This window comes from Rhincodon typus, chromosome 20 (genome assembly GCF_021869965.1).
Source record: "Rhincodon typus isolate 14 chromosome 20, sRhiTyp1.1, whole genome shotgun sequence".
Lineage (NCBI taxonomy): Eukaryota > Metazoa > Chordata > Chondrichthyes > Orectolobiformes > Rhincodontidae > Rhincodon > Rhincodon typus.
The window spans coordinates 6,233,608-6,250,344 of NC_063351.1; the positions used below are offsets into that span (position 1 = coordinate 6,233,608).

General features: G+C 38.8%; 1 protein-coding gene across 5 annotated transcripts in view; it reads left to right on the forward strand.

Annotated features, from left to right (window-relative positions):
- The window catches only part of rhobtb1 (Rho related BTB domain containing 1), a 67,895-nt gene that overhangs the window by 18,862 nt on the left and 32,296 nt on the right, over positions 1-16,737 (forward strand). For 4 of the 5 annotated variants that reach the window (XM_048609061.1, XM_048609060.1, XM_020510844.2 and 1 more), the window contains exons 2-3: positions 7,298-7,499; positions 8,262-8,365. In XM_048609061.1, coding sequence (XP_048465018.1) covers positions 7,308-7,499; positions 8,262-8,365 — 296 coding nt within the window. In that variant the 5' untranslated portion in view covers positions 7,298-7,307. Of the gene's footprint in view, positions 1-7,297; positions 7,500-8,261; positions 8,366-16,737 lie in introns of those variants that run through there. The other variant, XM_048609063.1, reaches the window with a different exon arrangement.

The following is a 16,737-nucleotide window of genomic DNA, read 5'->3' on the forward strand; positions in this document are numbered from 1 at the left end:
GGTGTAGTGAAGAAAGGTGTTATAATTTGCACTAGTAGAGCACACTAACATGCTCTGTCTTCATTGCTGCACTTGGAGCACAATTCCTGCTCAGCTTTCTTCTACATCGTAATCTTGCAAAATAATTGTAATACCAATAACCAGGAGATGGGACACAGTTGGTAGCAAATTTGCTAGTACCTAGAAATTGTGTCAGGCTTGGCTTAATGGTTACAATCTTGCACCTGATTCAGAATGTTTTGGGTTTAAGCTTCATTCCAAAGTTTTGAGCACGTACCTAGACTGATTCTCCAGCGCTGCAATCAAAGGAACTGCCTCTTGATGCATTAAACAGAAGTTTGCCCTTCGGGTAGCTGTCAATAATCCATGTCCATTTGAAGAAGAGCACAGGAGTTCTTCTGATCTCCAACCATTATTGTTGTGTGTAAATTGGATGTTGCCTACATTACAGCAGTAACTGCTTCAGTAGCACTTCACTAGTTGTGGAATGCTTTGAGACATTCCAGGAATGTATTTGTAGATCTTTGGCTTTAGACTGTATCTAACATAGTATTTAACCAATTATAGGCCTGCAAAAGGCTGTCTCCTTTCTTATAGGTAAGTTATTGAAATCTATAATTAAGGACAGAGTAACTGAACACTTGAAGAAACTTAAGCTGATTAAAGAGAATCAACGTGGATTTGACAAGTGTATATGATTAACAAATCTGAAATTTTTGAGGAGGTATTTAAAGTAGTAAATGGAGAATGTCTATCAATGAAGTTTATATGAACCTCCTGAAAGCATTTAGTAAGGTTCGACATCAAGAGACTGTAAGATAACATTGTAGCCATGGAATTGAAGACTTGGTTAGGCAGTAGACAATGTTGGATGATGGATAAATTCAGGAATTTGAAGGAATGGACTAGAGGCCTTCCACAAGGATCTTTTTTCAGCCTCAGCTATGCACTATATTAATGATTGTAAAGCATATTGCCCAAGTCGTATATTCACATACGAAAGAAGACCAAGATTACATAGGCTCCAGTGGCTAGACTGTGTGGATAAATTGCATAAAATGTGTTCATATTTCCTGGGATATTGCAAGGTAAAGACTGCTTCGATTGTGGTGTTTATGATTTTGAAAGGAATTGCAAGAGTAGACAGAAATCTTTTCCATTGTTAGGGATGTCTCAGTCAAGAGGACCCAAGCCATCCAAGAGAGTCCATCTGTGTGCATGACTGGGTGGTAGAGGTGTGGAACTCATCCTCTTCCCTGCAGCCCCCCCACAAAAAAAACGTAAAGCAGTAAAGGCTAGCATAAGGAATAATTTTAAATCTGAGGAGGATAATTTTCACTGTCTTAGGGTATAAAAGAAAACTGCAGAATAATTACATTGATACAAATCTGGCATGAGGCTTTGAATTGATCATTGTATAACTGCTGGTACCCTGTATTAAATACTGACCGATTAATTACTTGTCTGTTTGTAATACAATAACAATAACAAAGTTATTACTTCTTTACCTCCAAATCACCCTTGTTCGCTGATTGAAAGCACTGAATCATAGAATCCATACAGTGTGGAAGCAAGCTGTTTGGCCCATTGTGTCCACACCAACCCTCCGAAGAGTACTGAGATCCACGGCCCTACCCTTTGTTCCTCATGGCTAATCCACTTACCCTGCATATCCCTAGACACTATAAGCAATTCAGCATAGCCAATCCACATAACCTGCTCATCTTCAGACTGTGGGAGGAAACCACTGCATCCGGAGGAAGCCCATGCAGAGACGGGGAGAATGCGCAAACTTCACAAAGACAGTCACCCGAGGGAGGAATCGAACCCAGGTCCCTGGCACTGTGAGGCAGCAGTGCCACCCAACTTTTGCACCCAATCTTTATTTCATAATTCCTTCCAATGACCATTTGGTACTGGAAGTGAGGCTGAGTAAAATCTGCCCCTATGAAGAGGTATTGGCACTGAAGCTCTTTTTAATAGCAAGGGTTTTGTAATTTTCTTTGTCTGTAGTGTAACCAGTAATTGTTCACCAGTTTACAATTAGTGTCTTTGTGGCCTACTTAAAATTTATTGCAGTGTATAGCATGAACCAATGGCTCTTATTAAATCACTCAAAAGATTATACAACAAAATTCTCTTGCAGCCCAGATTAATTATTTGATGAACTATGCATAGTTTCTTTCCTGCTTCCAGTCAAGTTTCTTATTTATACCACACACACAACTGTTGTTTGTTTTTTTTTGTAGTTTTTTTTGTACTTTTCAAGGTGAGGTTGTAAGGCACTTTTTCCATTGACTCTGAATTTGTATGACTTTCATACTTGTGATCACCTCTCCAGACCAACGGGAGAGATAAATGGGCAAAGAAGTTGCTTTTATTCAATACTTACCAGTGTAACTCAGCTACTCTTGATGTCCTGTTTGCTCTAGGACTATTACTATGGGTAGTTTGTGTAGCTTTTCTCCTATATTGGCATCATAAAATTCACTTTCTGGTGATGTCATGAATCTAGTTCTTGCCACTGGAATGGAACTTAATGCTGTCATAGTTGAAGAAATTGTGCACAAAATGCACACTCAAATGCTGCTTCAACTAGCTGTTAGCTCCTGTTATGTAAATTATTTGAAATTACAATAACATTAAGCTTAATTGATCAATTCATATAATACTTCACTTTCATAATGGAAGAAATAGGTTTAATGGGTCATATGTGGGAGTTATTTGAATTTTAGCACTGTTCTGACTGCCTCTTCCTATCTTGTCTTGTCTGTTGCTTCTTGTGCATATGCATTAAGGAAGTGCTTTGTCACCTTTTTAAGTGCTACATCTACCATGTGTAAATTTAGCATCACACGCATCTAAAATATGCTCAAAAGTAGCAATAAATAACAACTGTGGTAGACAGTAGACCAATTGGATGTGAGAAAACAGGTGAATTTCCAACAAAAATCTTATGAAAGCGTAAGTAACAGAATGACCAAACCTCCCTGTTCATTTTTTTTTAAAATCCAGGAAATTTCTCTCACTTTTTTGAAATTTTTGGCTGTTGCCTTGTTTCTTGATTTAAAGATTTACTATTTTAACGTAATAAAGATGTAAAAATGAGAAGCTAGAAAAAAAATATAAAATGCCCTTTCTTTTTGAAATGCCTTTCATTTTATTTCAGAGGCCTGTTCACAACTTCTTCAATTTTTAATTAATTTACTTTGCCAAAGCCATTGCCCTCAGCTAAAGAGAAGCAAGCTACTGCTCTCAGCATGCATTTATGTTTAAGACATCTTGATTTATTTTTAAGCAGGATTCTCTCAGTAAGACTAGCGTTTCCAAGCATGACATATTTCTAGTTTTTAATCCACCTCGCATCACTTCCTGCTTCTGTTTCAAAGTGGTGCAATATTACTGCTAATTACTAAGAAAAACCCAAATCGTATTTTTGGAACTTTTGAAAGCAAAAAGTAAATTTGGTTCTTGTAGTACAAAAATATCAGGATGTTGAGAAACATGAATATTGTGAAAGCAAGTTTTTGACAGAAAAGAATGATCTTCATTCATGCAATTCTCGCTTCCCATGTCACAGAATTATTGACAGTACTGAAGTGGTTATTTTGAGGCCCTTCCTCTTTATCACTGGTATACTTCTCCCTTTGAACATTGCCTGCAAGTATCAAGTTAGCTTTGACATGTATCTTAGTACCTGTAAGCTACACCACTGAACTGCTTCTGTGGTGTCACAGTTTCTGATATCCAGTCATTTGATCTGCCTTAGTTTCCTTCTGCTAAACTTTGGGAAGACTGAAATCATTGACTATGGAATTATTACAGACTCCATTTTCCTTGCCCATCAATGTAGGCTTAATCAGACACTGAGCTAAATTCCATTCCCCATCCTTTCCCTCACATCCACCTCTGTCCCTATCTCAGACATCTTGCTGCTGAAACACTTCATTATTCCTTTGTCATCTTTTCTTTTATCATGGTTCATGAGATTTGGATATTGCTGGCTAAATCAGAATTTATTGCCTATCCTAATTAACCTTTTAGAAAGTGGCAGTGAGCTGTCTCATTGAACTCCAGCAGACCATGTGATGTTAGGTACATAATGCTTTTACTGAGGGAATTCTCAGATTCTGACTCAGTGACAGTGAAGGAACAAAAGTATAACTTCAAGTCAGGAAGTATGTGCGGCTTAGAGGGGAACTTTCCTGAAGTGGTGATCTCGTGCATCTGCTACCCTCAGCCTTCTAAGTAGTAGAGATCATAAATTTGAAAGGTGCTGTTGAAGGAGCCCTGGTATGTCACCTCAGGGCACTTTGTGCATGGTACACACTTCTGCTACTGTGCACCAGTGATGGAGGGAGTGAACATTGAACATGTTAGATAGATCCCAATCAAGCAGAGTTCTGTCTTAGATGGAAGCAAACTTCTTGAATGTTTTTAGAGCTGCACTCATCCACACAAATGGAGAGTGTCCAATCACACTTGCGACTTGTGCCCACTTCTGGTCTTATGATGGAGGGAAGGCCATCAAAAAAGCAGCTGAAGATGGTTGGGCCTTGGACCCTACCCTGCAGGGCTCTAGCAGTGATGTCTTGTGGCTGAAGTGCATGACCTGCCACAACCACAGCCATCTTCAATTATACTTGGTATGGTTCCAACCAACAGTTTTCTCTCTAATTCCCATTGACTCCAATTTTGTTCAATGCCCTCTTTGCTGCATTTGGTCAAATGCTGCTTTGATATCAAGTGCAGTCAACTTCACTTGCTCACATCTCCAGACTAAACCACTCCATGGTTCTTGTTGCTATCTTCCCAGTCTACTCTTTCATAAGCATCAGCTTATCCAAAAAAAACTGTCTGTCATATCCTATCCTTTGCTAAGTCACACTTGTCCATTGCCTCCAATTGTCTGTGCATCCTGACTAACATTGATTTCTGTTCCACTAATGTCTTCAGTTTAATGATTGTTCTTTTGTCTTTAAATCACTTAAACATAGTATCTTCCGTACATGTGTAACCTCTTCCCCCTCAAACTCTCAGTTCTCATGCATTTTGCCTTTGTGTACTCTTTCTTCTCATTGACTCTAATTGTGATGTGCCTTCAGCTGTGTAAGTCAATTTCTCTAGTATTCCCCTTCCATATTCCCTTTGCATTGTTTCTAGGTCATCATCTAAGTGTTGGTCATTTTGATAAGGTCTCTTCTTTTACCCAGCATCTGTTTTTCAACAAAGCCTCTTTTGAGAGATTTTCTCTCTTAAGGTGCCAAATTGTTGATGAGAATTAAAAGGGTGATACAACAGCCTTTTTACAAAGAAGCAACAATGGTTAGAGAAGGAATGTTTTTTGTCTTGTGTAATGCTGCAAAAAGTACTTAATGTAGCAGCAATGTGAGTGGTGTTAGCCACTAACTGGATGCTGCCACCAAGCCACAAAGACATTCTGTTCATCACACCAATGATTAATGTGGTATATGAATGCCAGTACGATGTGATGCTAGATGTGTAGTCTGTCTGTCCCAAATACTGGCAAGCCATATCAAACATCGTGTCCTTTCAGCTGTTTCAAACCAGCCCAAGCTTGCAAAACTCAAAACACAATGTCTAATATAATGATCTGATTCTCATTATATCAAATCCTTATTGGCCGACATTTTCAAAATAATTCTGAATGTGTTCAGTTGGCTTGCAGTTTGACATATTTGTGTGTGTTGGAAGCTTGATGTACTAACTCACGTGACTCTGTTCTTTTCAGACAAAAAGAAGGTATATACATCTTGCAGCTGTTTTAACTGATTGATTGGAACAAGTGGCAGCCATTATCTAAATCATACCTCAGGACAGTGCCTTTACCAATCAGAACCAACATGCCTGGTTTAAATTTAAACAAAGTTAACTGTTAGTCGTCATATAACTAGTACATCCTCCATGACAACACCTCTATCGATTAGAATCTACTTGCAATCTAGTCATCATTTTTCTCATGAACGGTATAAAAGGAACAAAAAACAAAAGATTGTTTTCTCTTTACTTTGGTGTTTCTTGTAAATTGCCCTGATAGGTGCAAGACAAAATGAGATGTCTTTTCAAGCAATATTCAAGATAATACAGTGTGTACTCTGTGATATAACTTTTCTGTCATTATAAATTCTACTACCTATGACTTGCGATCTAATTTTCCTGGGCGATCTGTTACAATAAAAAATTATTCGGGTGTTTTTGTTTTCTGCCCAAAACAGATGGGATGACTGCTAGTGCCAGGCTTGAATTATTTTGAATCCCAGGTTGCTGTTAAGCTGCCTTAATGCAGTGCAGCTGGTTGGTTGTGAGAAGGTGGGGAATAGGGCAGCTCATGCTGATCTGGTGACTATGCTAGGGCTTAGCATGGAGTTGGACAAAATCATGGTCTAATCTTAATCAGCATTGAACTGGATATTTTTGGGGTGGCTCTGGGTGCACTGGAGTCCATCAGAAAAAGAAATTAAACTTGACGGCTTTTTTCGAACGGCTTCCAGTGGTTCACCGGATCATTTTGTCAGCTGCTTAGCTCTTGATACAGCTACGTGGAAAAAGCATAGGATACAGAAGTCAGTTTGTATCTTAATGTTGCTAAAGGCATCCTTTTAACAAGTATAGCACCCCAAATTACTTACTTAAGCAGTAGTTTTCTTCACATTTGGGCTTTGGGTATCATTAGCTGAGGTGTTTCTCATCCCCAATTCATTAGGTGTCTAGTCATTTTCCAGTCAAAAAATGGATGACTGATTGTTGTAAATTACCCCATTGACCCATATGGTCATGATTAAGGTTATAACTACTTGCCATTGACTTGGTTGCAGATTTGGACCATTGTGAGCCTTTTACATGAGTTGTTTTTGAAGCTAAGACCAGCTTGAAGAGGTTCCCATTTTTCTACTATTTCTATTTCCAACACAATCAGACTGAATAATAGACTGATATAAACACAGACTGCAGGTTTTGGTCAGCAGGATCAGGCCATTTCCACTTCCAGGATGACAAGTAATCCAGTCTAGTTAAACAATAGTGTTGTGTTTGTGTACGACAGGCTTGTTTTTATAAAGACTAAAGATATGGCAGGATTTGGCTTGAATGCACTGAAAAATACCAGTGTAGTTGCAACATTTGCCTGTGGATTAGTACAAACCACAGTATAAATGGAGCGATCTTAGAACCTAAATTAGATCACATTTGCTGTGTTCTGGTCATTTTGCTGAATGAAGTAGCATTTGTTTGAGTGAGTATGTAAGAGCTCTACATTCTGTTGTTTGTTCCAATGTAGTTTACTGTAAATGGACACTGCTATGGATTATGAAAGGCCGAATGTTGAAACTATCAAGTGTGTTGTTGTTGGAGACAATGCTGTTGGAAAGACACGACTCATCTGTGCAAGAGCATGCAATACCACCTTAACACAGTACCAGCTGCTGTCCACCCACGTTCCTACTGTCTGGGCAATTGACCAGTATCGAGTTTGTCAAGAGGTAAGATTTTTTTTACAAAAATTTGACTTAACTCTGTACGAGTCTTAAATGTACATGATACACAAAGTCAAAGATTATGTTCTGAATATACTCTAACATTATTTGGTTTGTTCTTGGTGCCATGATCTCTCTCATGACTGCCATTCAGAAAACAAGTATTTTATTGGACAGTGAATCTATTTCTTAGTTTTTAAACATGGTGCTTATGCAGTTTTAGATTCAGTGGTAGAAGCAGTCGACTTGCAAATCTAATAAAACAGTCTATATCATGTATCACTCATTTTAAACTGAAGTTCAGGTTTGGATACAAATGGAGAAACTGGGAATAAAAGGCTAAATACACAGTTGCTCTTTTACTTATTAAGGATTTGAATATTTTAAATTTAAGTTTAATGAGATGCAAAAGACCTGCAAACATGTTTATTATTGTAACTGAATGAGTAATCTGACTAATACCTTTTAGAACTATCTTGAGATTCTCAATATAAGCATCCTTTAATCCAATATTTGATACTGTTGGTTGCATTCTTGTAAGAGATATGCAAACTGGAGCAATCAAACTTCATGTTTTAACTCAAGGAAATGAATTCTGCTCTTTGTTCATTAACATGTAATGCTTTGTTTTTAGTGACGTGTTGGCAATATGTTTGAGTTACTTTCTCAGGTTAACGTGAATGTAACAGTCTGAAGTTTGGTGTTGATGAGCCATCATTGAACTTAGAATATTTTCAATTTATTGCATCAAGTGTTGATTTTATTTAGGTGCTGGAACGTTCCCGTGATGTTGTAGATGAAGTAAGCATATCACTCAGGCTGTGGGATACATTTGGTGACCACCATAAGGACCGGCGTTTTGCATACGGCAGGTAAAAAACGGAAATGGAGGAAACAAGCCACATACAAATTTTGTGTGTGTGTGTGTGTGCACGCGCAGACCAATATTAAAAATTGAATCTTGATGTTTGATTTATTAAACTTCCTGAGGCAATACAGACATTTTACTAAATGAAACTTGTGTTCTGTTTTTAAATAAACTACTTCTGAATTAAAATAGAATGTTGGCAATCAGGTAATAGTTTGTAGAATGAAAAGATCTAGCAATCAAACTTCTTAAAACTTGAATAACGTGTGAATTACCTTTTATAATATAGTTTTTCCCTGTCAACAAAAGTGCTTTTGACTAAGCTATTAGAATATATTACCCATCACGTAATTGCTTATTTCCAAACCACTTTTGCTTACCATTGCTGTCTAACATTTAACTTTTAAGTTCTAATATTTTTGTAGGATTATGGTACGTGGGTAGAAGGCAGAGGAATAATTCTTTAATATCTCCCCTCTTTGCCAGCCCCCCACCTTAAAAATCACACAGCTGCACTGGAAAAATATTTGATTATGGGTCAAGCTGCCAGAGGAAGTGGTGGAGGCGGGTACAATTACAACATTTAAAAGCCATCTGGATGGGTACTTGAATAGGAAGGGTTTAGAGGAATATGGGCCAAAAGCTGGCAAATGGGACTAGGTCAAATTGGGATGTCTGGTCCGCGCAGACATGTTGGACCGAAGCGTCTTTTTCCGTGCTGTACATCTCTATGACTCTGACTCTGTCAGGAGCAGACGTGGGTGGGATAGTACCAAAGTGGAAGTTATTGTTCTTCTCCAAAATAAAAATATCATTTCATTGTATACGTGTAAATTTCTGCAATGGAATATTTCAGTTCTCTAAACATAGTGATGCCATTAACATTAAATCAAAACAAGCACGTGGTAAGTTAGTCAGCACCTGAAAATAGAAAATAACTTATTTAGTGAAGAAACTTTATCAGAATTAAATAAGAAGGTACTTGAGCCCTTTTCTAAGAATTGAGTGGATTGAGTAATAGATAAGTATCATTACAAAATTTGTCTATCAGAAAATATTTCCTTTCTTTAAGAAAAAGGAAGTTTGAGACAGATGAAAGAATGCCTGATATGGAAATATTACCCAGTGGAGCAGTGAAAAGGAGCAAATGCAGAAAAGACCAAAGTGGAATGGGAGCTGTCAGATAATTGAGACCGCCCTTGGCTCTGAAGTTGTAATGGCCGATTTATCAAACCAGAAGGCTGCAGAGAAGCAAGAAAGAGGAGAGAAGAGAATTTATTTTATGTTGAGGAGCCTCATTCATTGGCTGCACTGATTAGAAACTTAGGCAAGCATGACTCACGACTTCTGGCCAAATGACATTTTTTTTGGAGGAGAACAATGAGCTTTACCTCTGTACTTCTGACCAAATGATGGGCTATACACACCCAAAATTCCAATTTGAGCTGCATGTCTGTGAAGCTTCCCGTCATCACCCAGATTTATAAAATTTCCCTTTATTTGGGGAAGGTGTCAAATTGGCCCCCTCTGTATGATTGAGGAAGTAAAGGTTGAAATAAGAATCAGGAATGCCAGATTTGGAACAAAGAAAACGAAGTGTGTGTGTGTGTGTGTGTGATTTATTTATAGAACCAACTATAGGCTGAAATACTCTACAGGTCACACAGCACCTGTGAGAGACCGCAAAGTGAAGGTTTTAAGGCAAATTGTCTCAAAGTTGTTTATTTGTCCTATACAAGCTGAAGCAATTATGACCATCAGAGTTTGTTACTAATTAATGCTAAATTTAAAGTGCTAAATTCAAAGTACTAAATTGGAGCAGAAGTAGATTTTGGCCCCTTGAGCCAGCTCCAGCTTTCAATTTGAGCATGGCTGATCTGTTTGTGTTTTGAATTCCACATTCCCACTTACTCCTGTAATTTCTTGATTTCCCTCTGCGTAACAAACATTGTCTATGATCCCTCCCACCTCCTCTGCCATCTGAGGCAGACTTCCAAAGTGTCTCAGCCCTCTGAAAGAAAATAAAATCTCCTCATCTCTGACCTTTAATTTTTAATTCTAAAACGGTAACCCCGGTTCTGGACTTCTCCACAAGGCAAAACATCCTTTCCACATCCACCTTACCAAGACCGTTCAGGATGTTATACACTTCAATAAAGTCACCAGTCCCTCTCCACTTTCTAAACTCTTGTGCAAATAAGCCAGCCTATCCAACCTATCGTCATAAGACGACCCATTCATTTCTTGTATTACTATAATAAAACTTTCTTCCAATGTATTTACATCCTTCCTTAAATAAGGAGGTCAAAAGTGCACATAGTACTTGAGATGTGGTCTGATCAATGCTCTGTATAACTGAAGCACAACATCTTTAATTTTATGTTCAGTTCTTCCCCTAAGAGGATTACATCCCATTAGCCGCCTTGATTACGTTCTGTGCCTGCATTCTAACATTTAGTGACTATGTATACCACAAAACTTAAATCTCCCTGCACCTTGAAATTCTGCGTCATTCTCCATTTAGGTAATACTGTTCTTTTGTACTTTTCCTGCCAACATGAACAATTTCACATTTTCTCACATTATACTCTATCTGTCAGATTTTTGGCTACTCATTCAACCTATATATATCTGTCTGCAACATACTTTCTTACCTATCTTAGTGTCATTTGTGAATTTAGCTACCATACCTTCCTCTTCCACATCTAAATCATTGATGTTAATTCTAAGAAGTCAAGGCTCCAGCACAGACACCCATTGAGCTCTAATCCTCATGTCTTGCTAATCAAAGACCCATGTGTGCATGCTCTCTGTTTTCTGCCAACAAACCAATCTGTCTCCATGCTAATACATTACCCCTACACATGAGCTTTTAATTTCGTCAATAACTTTTGATGTGGCACCTTGTCACATGCCTTCTCAAATTCCAAGTGTAGCACATCTACAGGCTCCCCTTTATCGCAATGCATGTACCTTCAAAGATATCCGATAATTAAACTGTTCCCAATTTACCTTGTGTTCTCCTAAGTGTGCAGCTACAAGCTCTTTCATGATCAATTACAGCACCTTCCCCGTAATAGACATCAAGCTAACTAGCCCATAGTTTCCTGTTTACTGCCTCCCTCCCTTCTTGAATGTAGCAAATGGAACCCTCCATTCCAGTCTAATTGGAACCTTCCTCGAATGTAGAGAATGTTGGAAAGTTAACTCCAATGTATGTGAATACACTATAGCCAAGATTGCGGGATTACACCAAATAGGTGGAAAGGCAGTGGTGAGAATGACACAAAGAGGGATATGGACTGGTTGAACGAGTAGGCAAAAAATTGGCAGATGGAGTATAATATGGGTAAATCTGTGGCTGTGCGCTTTGGCAGGAAGAATGGAGGAGATGACTACTATTTTAAGTGGGGAATGACTGCAGAAACCTACAGAACAGAAGGATCTGGGAGTTCTCATCCATTAATCACAAAAAAAAACTAGCACCCAATTGAGTGGATGATTGGAAAGGCAAATAGAATTTTAGCCCTTATTTCAAAGGGAATGGATTGTAAAAATAGGCAAGTTTTGCTAAAACTAAAGAAGGCACTAGTCATATCAGAGTTGCGATACTGTGAGGAGTTTTGGGCTCCTATATCTACAGATAGATCTACTTGCATTGGAGGCAGTCCAGAGAATGTTCACTAGGCAGATACCAGGTATGGAGGGACTGTCTAGAGAGGAGAGGTTAAGTTTGTTGGGCCTGTTTTCATTGGAATTTAGAAGAATGAAAGACGACTTTATTGAAATATGAAAGATTCTTAGGGGGCTTGATAAGGTAGATGCGGAAAGGTTGTTTCTGCTTGGAGACTGTAGGACCTAAGGGCATAATCTCAAAAGAAGGATTCAAATGTTTAAGACTGAAATGAGGAATTTCCTCTCCGAGGGCAGTGAATCTGTGGAATTCTTTACTGCGGAGGGCTATTGAGGCTGGGTTGTCGAGTAAATTCAAGGCTGAGGTAGCCAGATTTTTAATCAAAAGGGGAAGCGAGGTTATGGTGGGGGTGGGGGGAGGTAGGAAAGTGGAGTTGAGGATTATCAGTTCAGTCGTGATCTCTGAATGGTGGAGCAGACTTGGTGTGTTGAATGGTCTACTTCTGCTCATTTGTCTTACGGTCTTACCTCATTGGCAATCTCTTAAGACCCTGGGCTGAAGCCCACCTGAACCTGGAGACATGTTAGCCTGCAGCTCCATCAGTTTGTTTAATACCACTCCTCTAGTGATTTGTAATTTTGCTGAGTTCCTCTCTCCCTTCCACCTCCTGGTTTACAGCTATTACTGGAATGTTTTTGTATCCTCTATAGTGAAGGCAGAAGCAAACTATTTGTTCATTGAATTTGCCCATTTCCTTATTATCTCCTATTCCCATTCTCTCACTCTTGAGAACTAACATTCACTTGAGTTACTCCCTTCCTTTTTAAATACCTAAAGAAACACTTGCTATCCATTTTGACATTCCTATTGAGCTTATTCCTCCTGATAAATCTTTTAGTCATTCTCTGCCACTCTTTATATTCTGACAAATCATCTGATCTGTCAATTGAAGCAAGATGTATTAAGTTTTCAATTTCAGTCCAAATTTTTGAGTAAGATAGCTTGTCTCTTCTCAGTTTCTCAGGCTTTCATTGGAAGGACAATGTATTACATGTGTATTTTATTTGGTGATTGTTTGCTTCCATGCAATTGAAAAATTAGGTGGAACCATCTCGGCTGTGATTTCTCCTGGATAGTTGTCAGTAGCTCTGCTTTGCAGGACTGGGTGTTATATGATGGCAAAAATAAAATGCGGATGCTGGAAATCTGAAATTAGAACAAACATCCTGTGTAAAGGTTCAGGTCAGACAGCATCTATGCAGATTGAAATAGAGCTTATGTTTCAGGTTGATGACTTTTCAATTAGGTATTCTGATGAAAGGGTGTTGATCTGCAATGTTAACATTAATTCTGTTTCTCTCTACCAATGCTGCCTGACGAGCTAGCTGAGTTCTTCCAGCAATTTTTGCTCTTACATTAATTACAGGATGGGCTCCTGTTGGTATTTATTTAGTTTATTCTATCTTACATCTCAAAATGTTTGCTATAGCTGAGCTAGATCCGGAATTATTTGACTTGTAGCTTTTTGGCTGTATCTAAAATGATTCAGAATTTGTGTATATCTGTGAATAAAGAATGTTGAATTGATTACTACAGAACACCACTTCTTAAAATCCCATGAATGCAGAGGACTTGGATGATGAAATCACTCTGAGTTAGCATATGAATTATGGAGTACTTGTGACAATTTATGCCTTAAAGCAGCTGCCATTTCTTGTAACTAGAACGGAGACATCTGTTGGTTTGGGTAAGTGGCAGTAAACCTTTGGAGAAGCACGAGACCAAATTCTGCTCTTTACTTCCCAAAATGGTTCAAGAAGCAAATTTCTTAATTCCATCTAATATGCTTTATGTAACACCTCACTGCCCCCAACCATCACCACCAACATTTCATTTTAGCTTGTTGGTTACTACCTTCACTAGATTATTGTATCCCAAAAATATGTTTTATAGAGTCATACAGGATGGAAACGGACCCTCTGGTCCAACTCCTGCACGCCAACTATATTCCCAAACTAAACAAGTTATTTGGTCCATATCCCTCCAAGCCTTTCTAAATCATGTACTTATCTAAATGTCTGTTAAACATTCTTACTTTACCTGCATCCACCATTTCCTCTGGCAGTTCATTCCGCACATGAACCACTCTGTAAAAATAAAAGTTGCTCCTCATGTCCTTTGGAAAACTTTCTTCTCTCTCCTTAAAACAAAAACGCCCCTGAGCTTTGAACTCCTCCACCTTAGGGAAAAGACCCTAGCTAATTAACCTTACCTGTGCTTCTCATGATTTTATAAGCCTCTATAAGTTCACCCCTCAACATCTTATGCTCCAGTGGAAAAGGTTCCAGCCTATCCAGCCCTTTTTTATAACTGAAACACTCCATTCCCAGCAACATCCTGGTAAATCTTTTCTGAACCCTGTCCAATTTAATGATATCCTTCCTACAGTAGGGCGACCAGACTGCACACAGTGCCACCAGTCCGAAAAACAACTGTGTACCATCACCTTCTGTCTCCTACCATCAAGCCAATTTTGTATTCAATTAGCAAGCTCACCCTGAATTCCATGTGATCGAACTTTACTAATTACTCTACTATGCAGAATCTTGTCTGGGGCTTTACTAAAGTCCATGTAGACAATGTATACTGCTCTGCCCTTTTGGTTACTTCCTCAAAAACTTCAACCAATTTTGTGAGACACGATTTCCCTTGCACAAAGCCATGCTGGCTATCCCTAATCAGTCCTCGCCTGTCCAAATGCATGTAAGTCTTGTCTTTCAGAATCACCTTCAAAAACCTATCTACCACTGATGTCAGGCTCACAGGGCTGTAGTTCCCAGGCTTCTCCTTACAGACATTCTTAAATAAGGTGACAGTGCAGGAGCAGAAAGAGTAGCCATTGCAAGTGATCTTCTGTCTGTGGTTGTATAAATAAGAATTGAACCAGCTGAGTAGTCCCACCCAGCTTGGAGGAGTGGTGAAGTTTTGAAAGAAGATGGTATGGTTGACTTGCAGAGACATTGCCAAGGTAGATCAGAAAAAAATGTCCTTAGTGACGTGATTGAAAGCATTCAACGTGAAGTTCTGGCAAAGATCATTCAGACTTGGGAAACAACACGTTCAAGGACTTTTGACAGGAAAGGGAGATTGGTAGCTGGAAGGTAAGGTCAAAGATTTTTTTACACAGAGGGTTGATAACATATTTAAAGGTTGGAGGGGGAGAGAGAGAGAGAGAGAAACATCTTCACAGAGAAAGCTGTTGAAATGGGGGCCAGGAGGGGAAAATGGGTGATTTGCATTTCACAAAATTTGGATTGAGGAAACAGGAGGTTGGTTTCGTAGGAAAGATGAGCTCACAGAGGTCTTGGAGAGGTAGGAGTGAATCTAGACAAAAGATACGAGTTCAGGGTCAGGCACATAGGGGACTTTTTTATTCACTTCTGAGATGAGTGTTGCTGGCTAGCCAGTGTTTGTTGCCCATCCCTAGTTGCCTTTGAAAATGTGATGATGAGCTGCGTTCTTGAACCGCTGAGGTCAGGGCACTGTAGGTAGGCCCACAATGCTGTTGAGGAGTCCTACATCATCTTTCTCATTCCCTCCTCTGTTTAAAGCATTGACCCCTGTTTTATATTTAGTTTCATAGTTATCCTCTGGTAATTTCAGTCTTTTGGAGGGGAGTGGGAGCAACATGGCCAAGCCTGATTTAAGTCTTCATCCAGCAAAAACCCACAGGGTCCCTAGATAGGTATTCAGAACAGAACCTGTTCTTTCCAGTGCTCAAACACTCATTACTGCTGCTCAGCTGAAATTTGCTAAAGCAGGACAGAACAGGATCGAACCTGAGACTTTCTTGATCTGTATGGCTTGCTGAATGTTTACACAATTTGTTTGAAATACTTTTTAAACTGTGGACAAGTTATGCTGAGATCATACAGGATAAGCAAAGCAGATCCACTTTGTCTCAGATTCAACAGATTTAAGTACAAACCATATTTTAAAGCTAATAACCCTCCTAGTTACTGCCAATGTGCCAACACACTTGCTTCAGGGTAAGAGTACTGTGCGTTAAATCTTCCTGCTAAGACTTGAATGCATTAATTGAAGCTGACGCTTGAATGCAGTAATAAGAAAGCCCTGCATTAGTAGAAGTGCTTTGTTTTTGAATGAAGTATTAAACCAAAGCTCTGTTGGCATGTACAGCATGACAATCAAAGAAAGAAGAGAAAAGACTCTCATTTCAACACTACTTTTCATGATCTTATTACATACAAAAATACTTGAGTTGATAAAGTGCTTCTGAACTCATTTCACTGGTGTAATGAATCACTGTGCACAGCAAAGTCTCCTAAATGGTACTGAGGTAAATTAGTAGATAATCTGCTTTAGTGGTGTTGACTGGGATGTAAATATTGTCTAGATCTTTCAGAGAATACCTTGCTCATCTTGGAATAGTGCTGTGATTTTTAACACTTCCCTGTAAAGACAGACAGGACCTTGATTACATTATCTGAAAAACATATGTAAGATGAAATTTTGTTGACCAAAGCGTTTGCCCAAGTTTTAATTCTGTGCAAGTGGATCCATTTTGAGTGAGTTAAAGTCATGTCCCTTGACTCTGTTTTTCTCTCTCTACAGTTGCTGCCTACCTGCTGAGTATTTCCAGTGTTTTGTTTATAGTCAAGATTTCCAGCATCTATATTAGTTTGCTTTTGTATTATAAAATGTACATGATCCTTATAAAA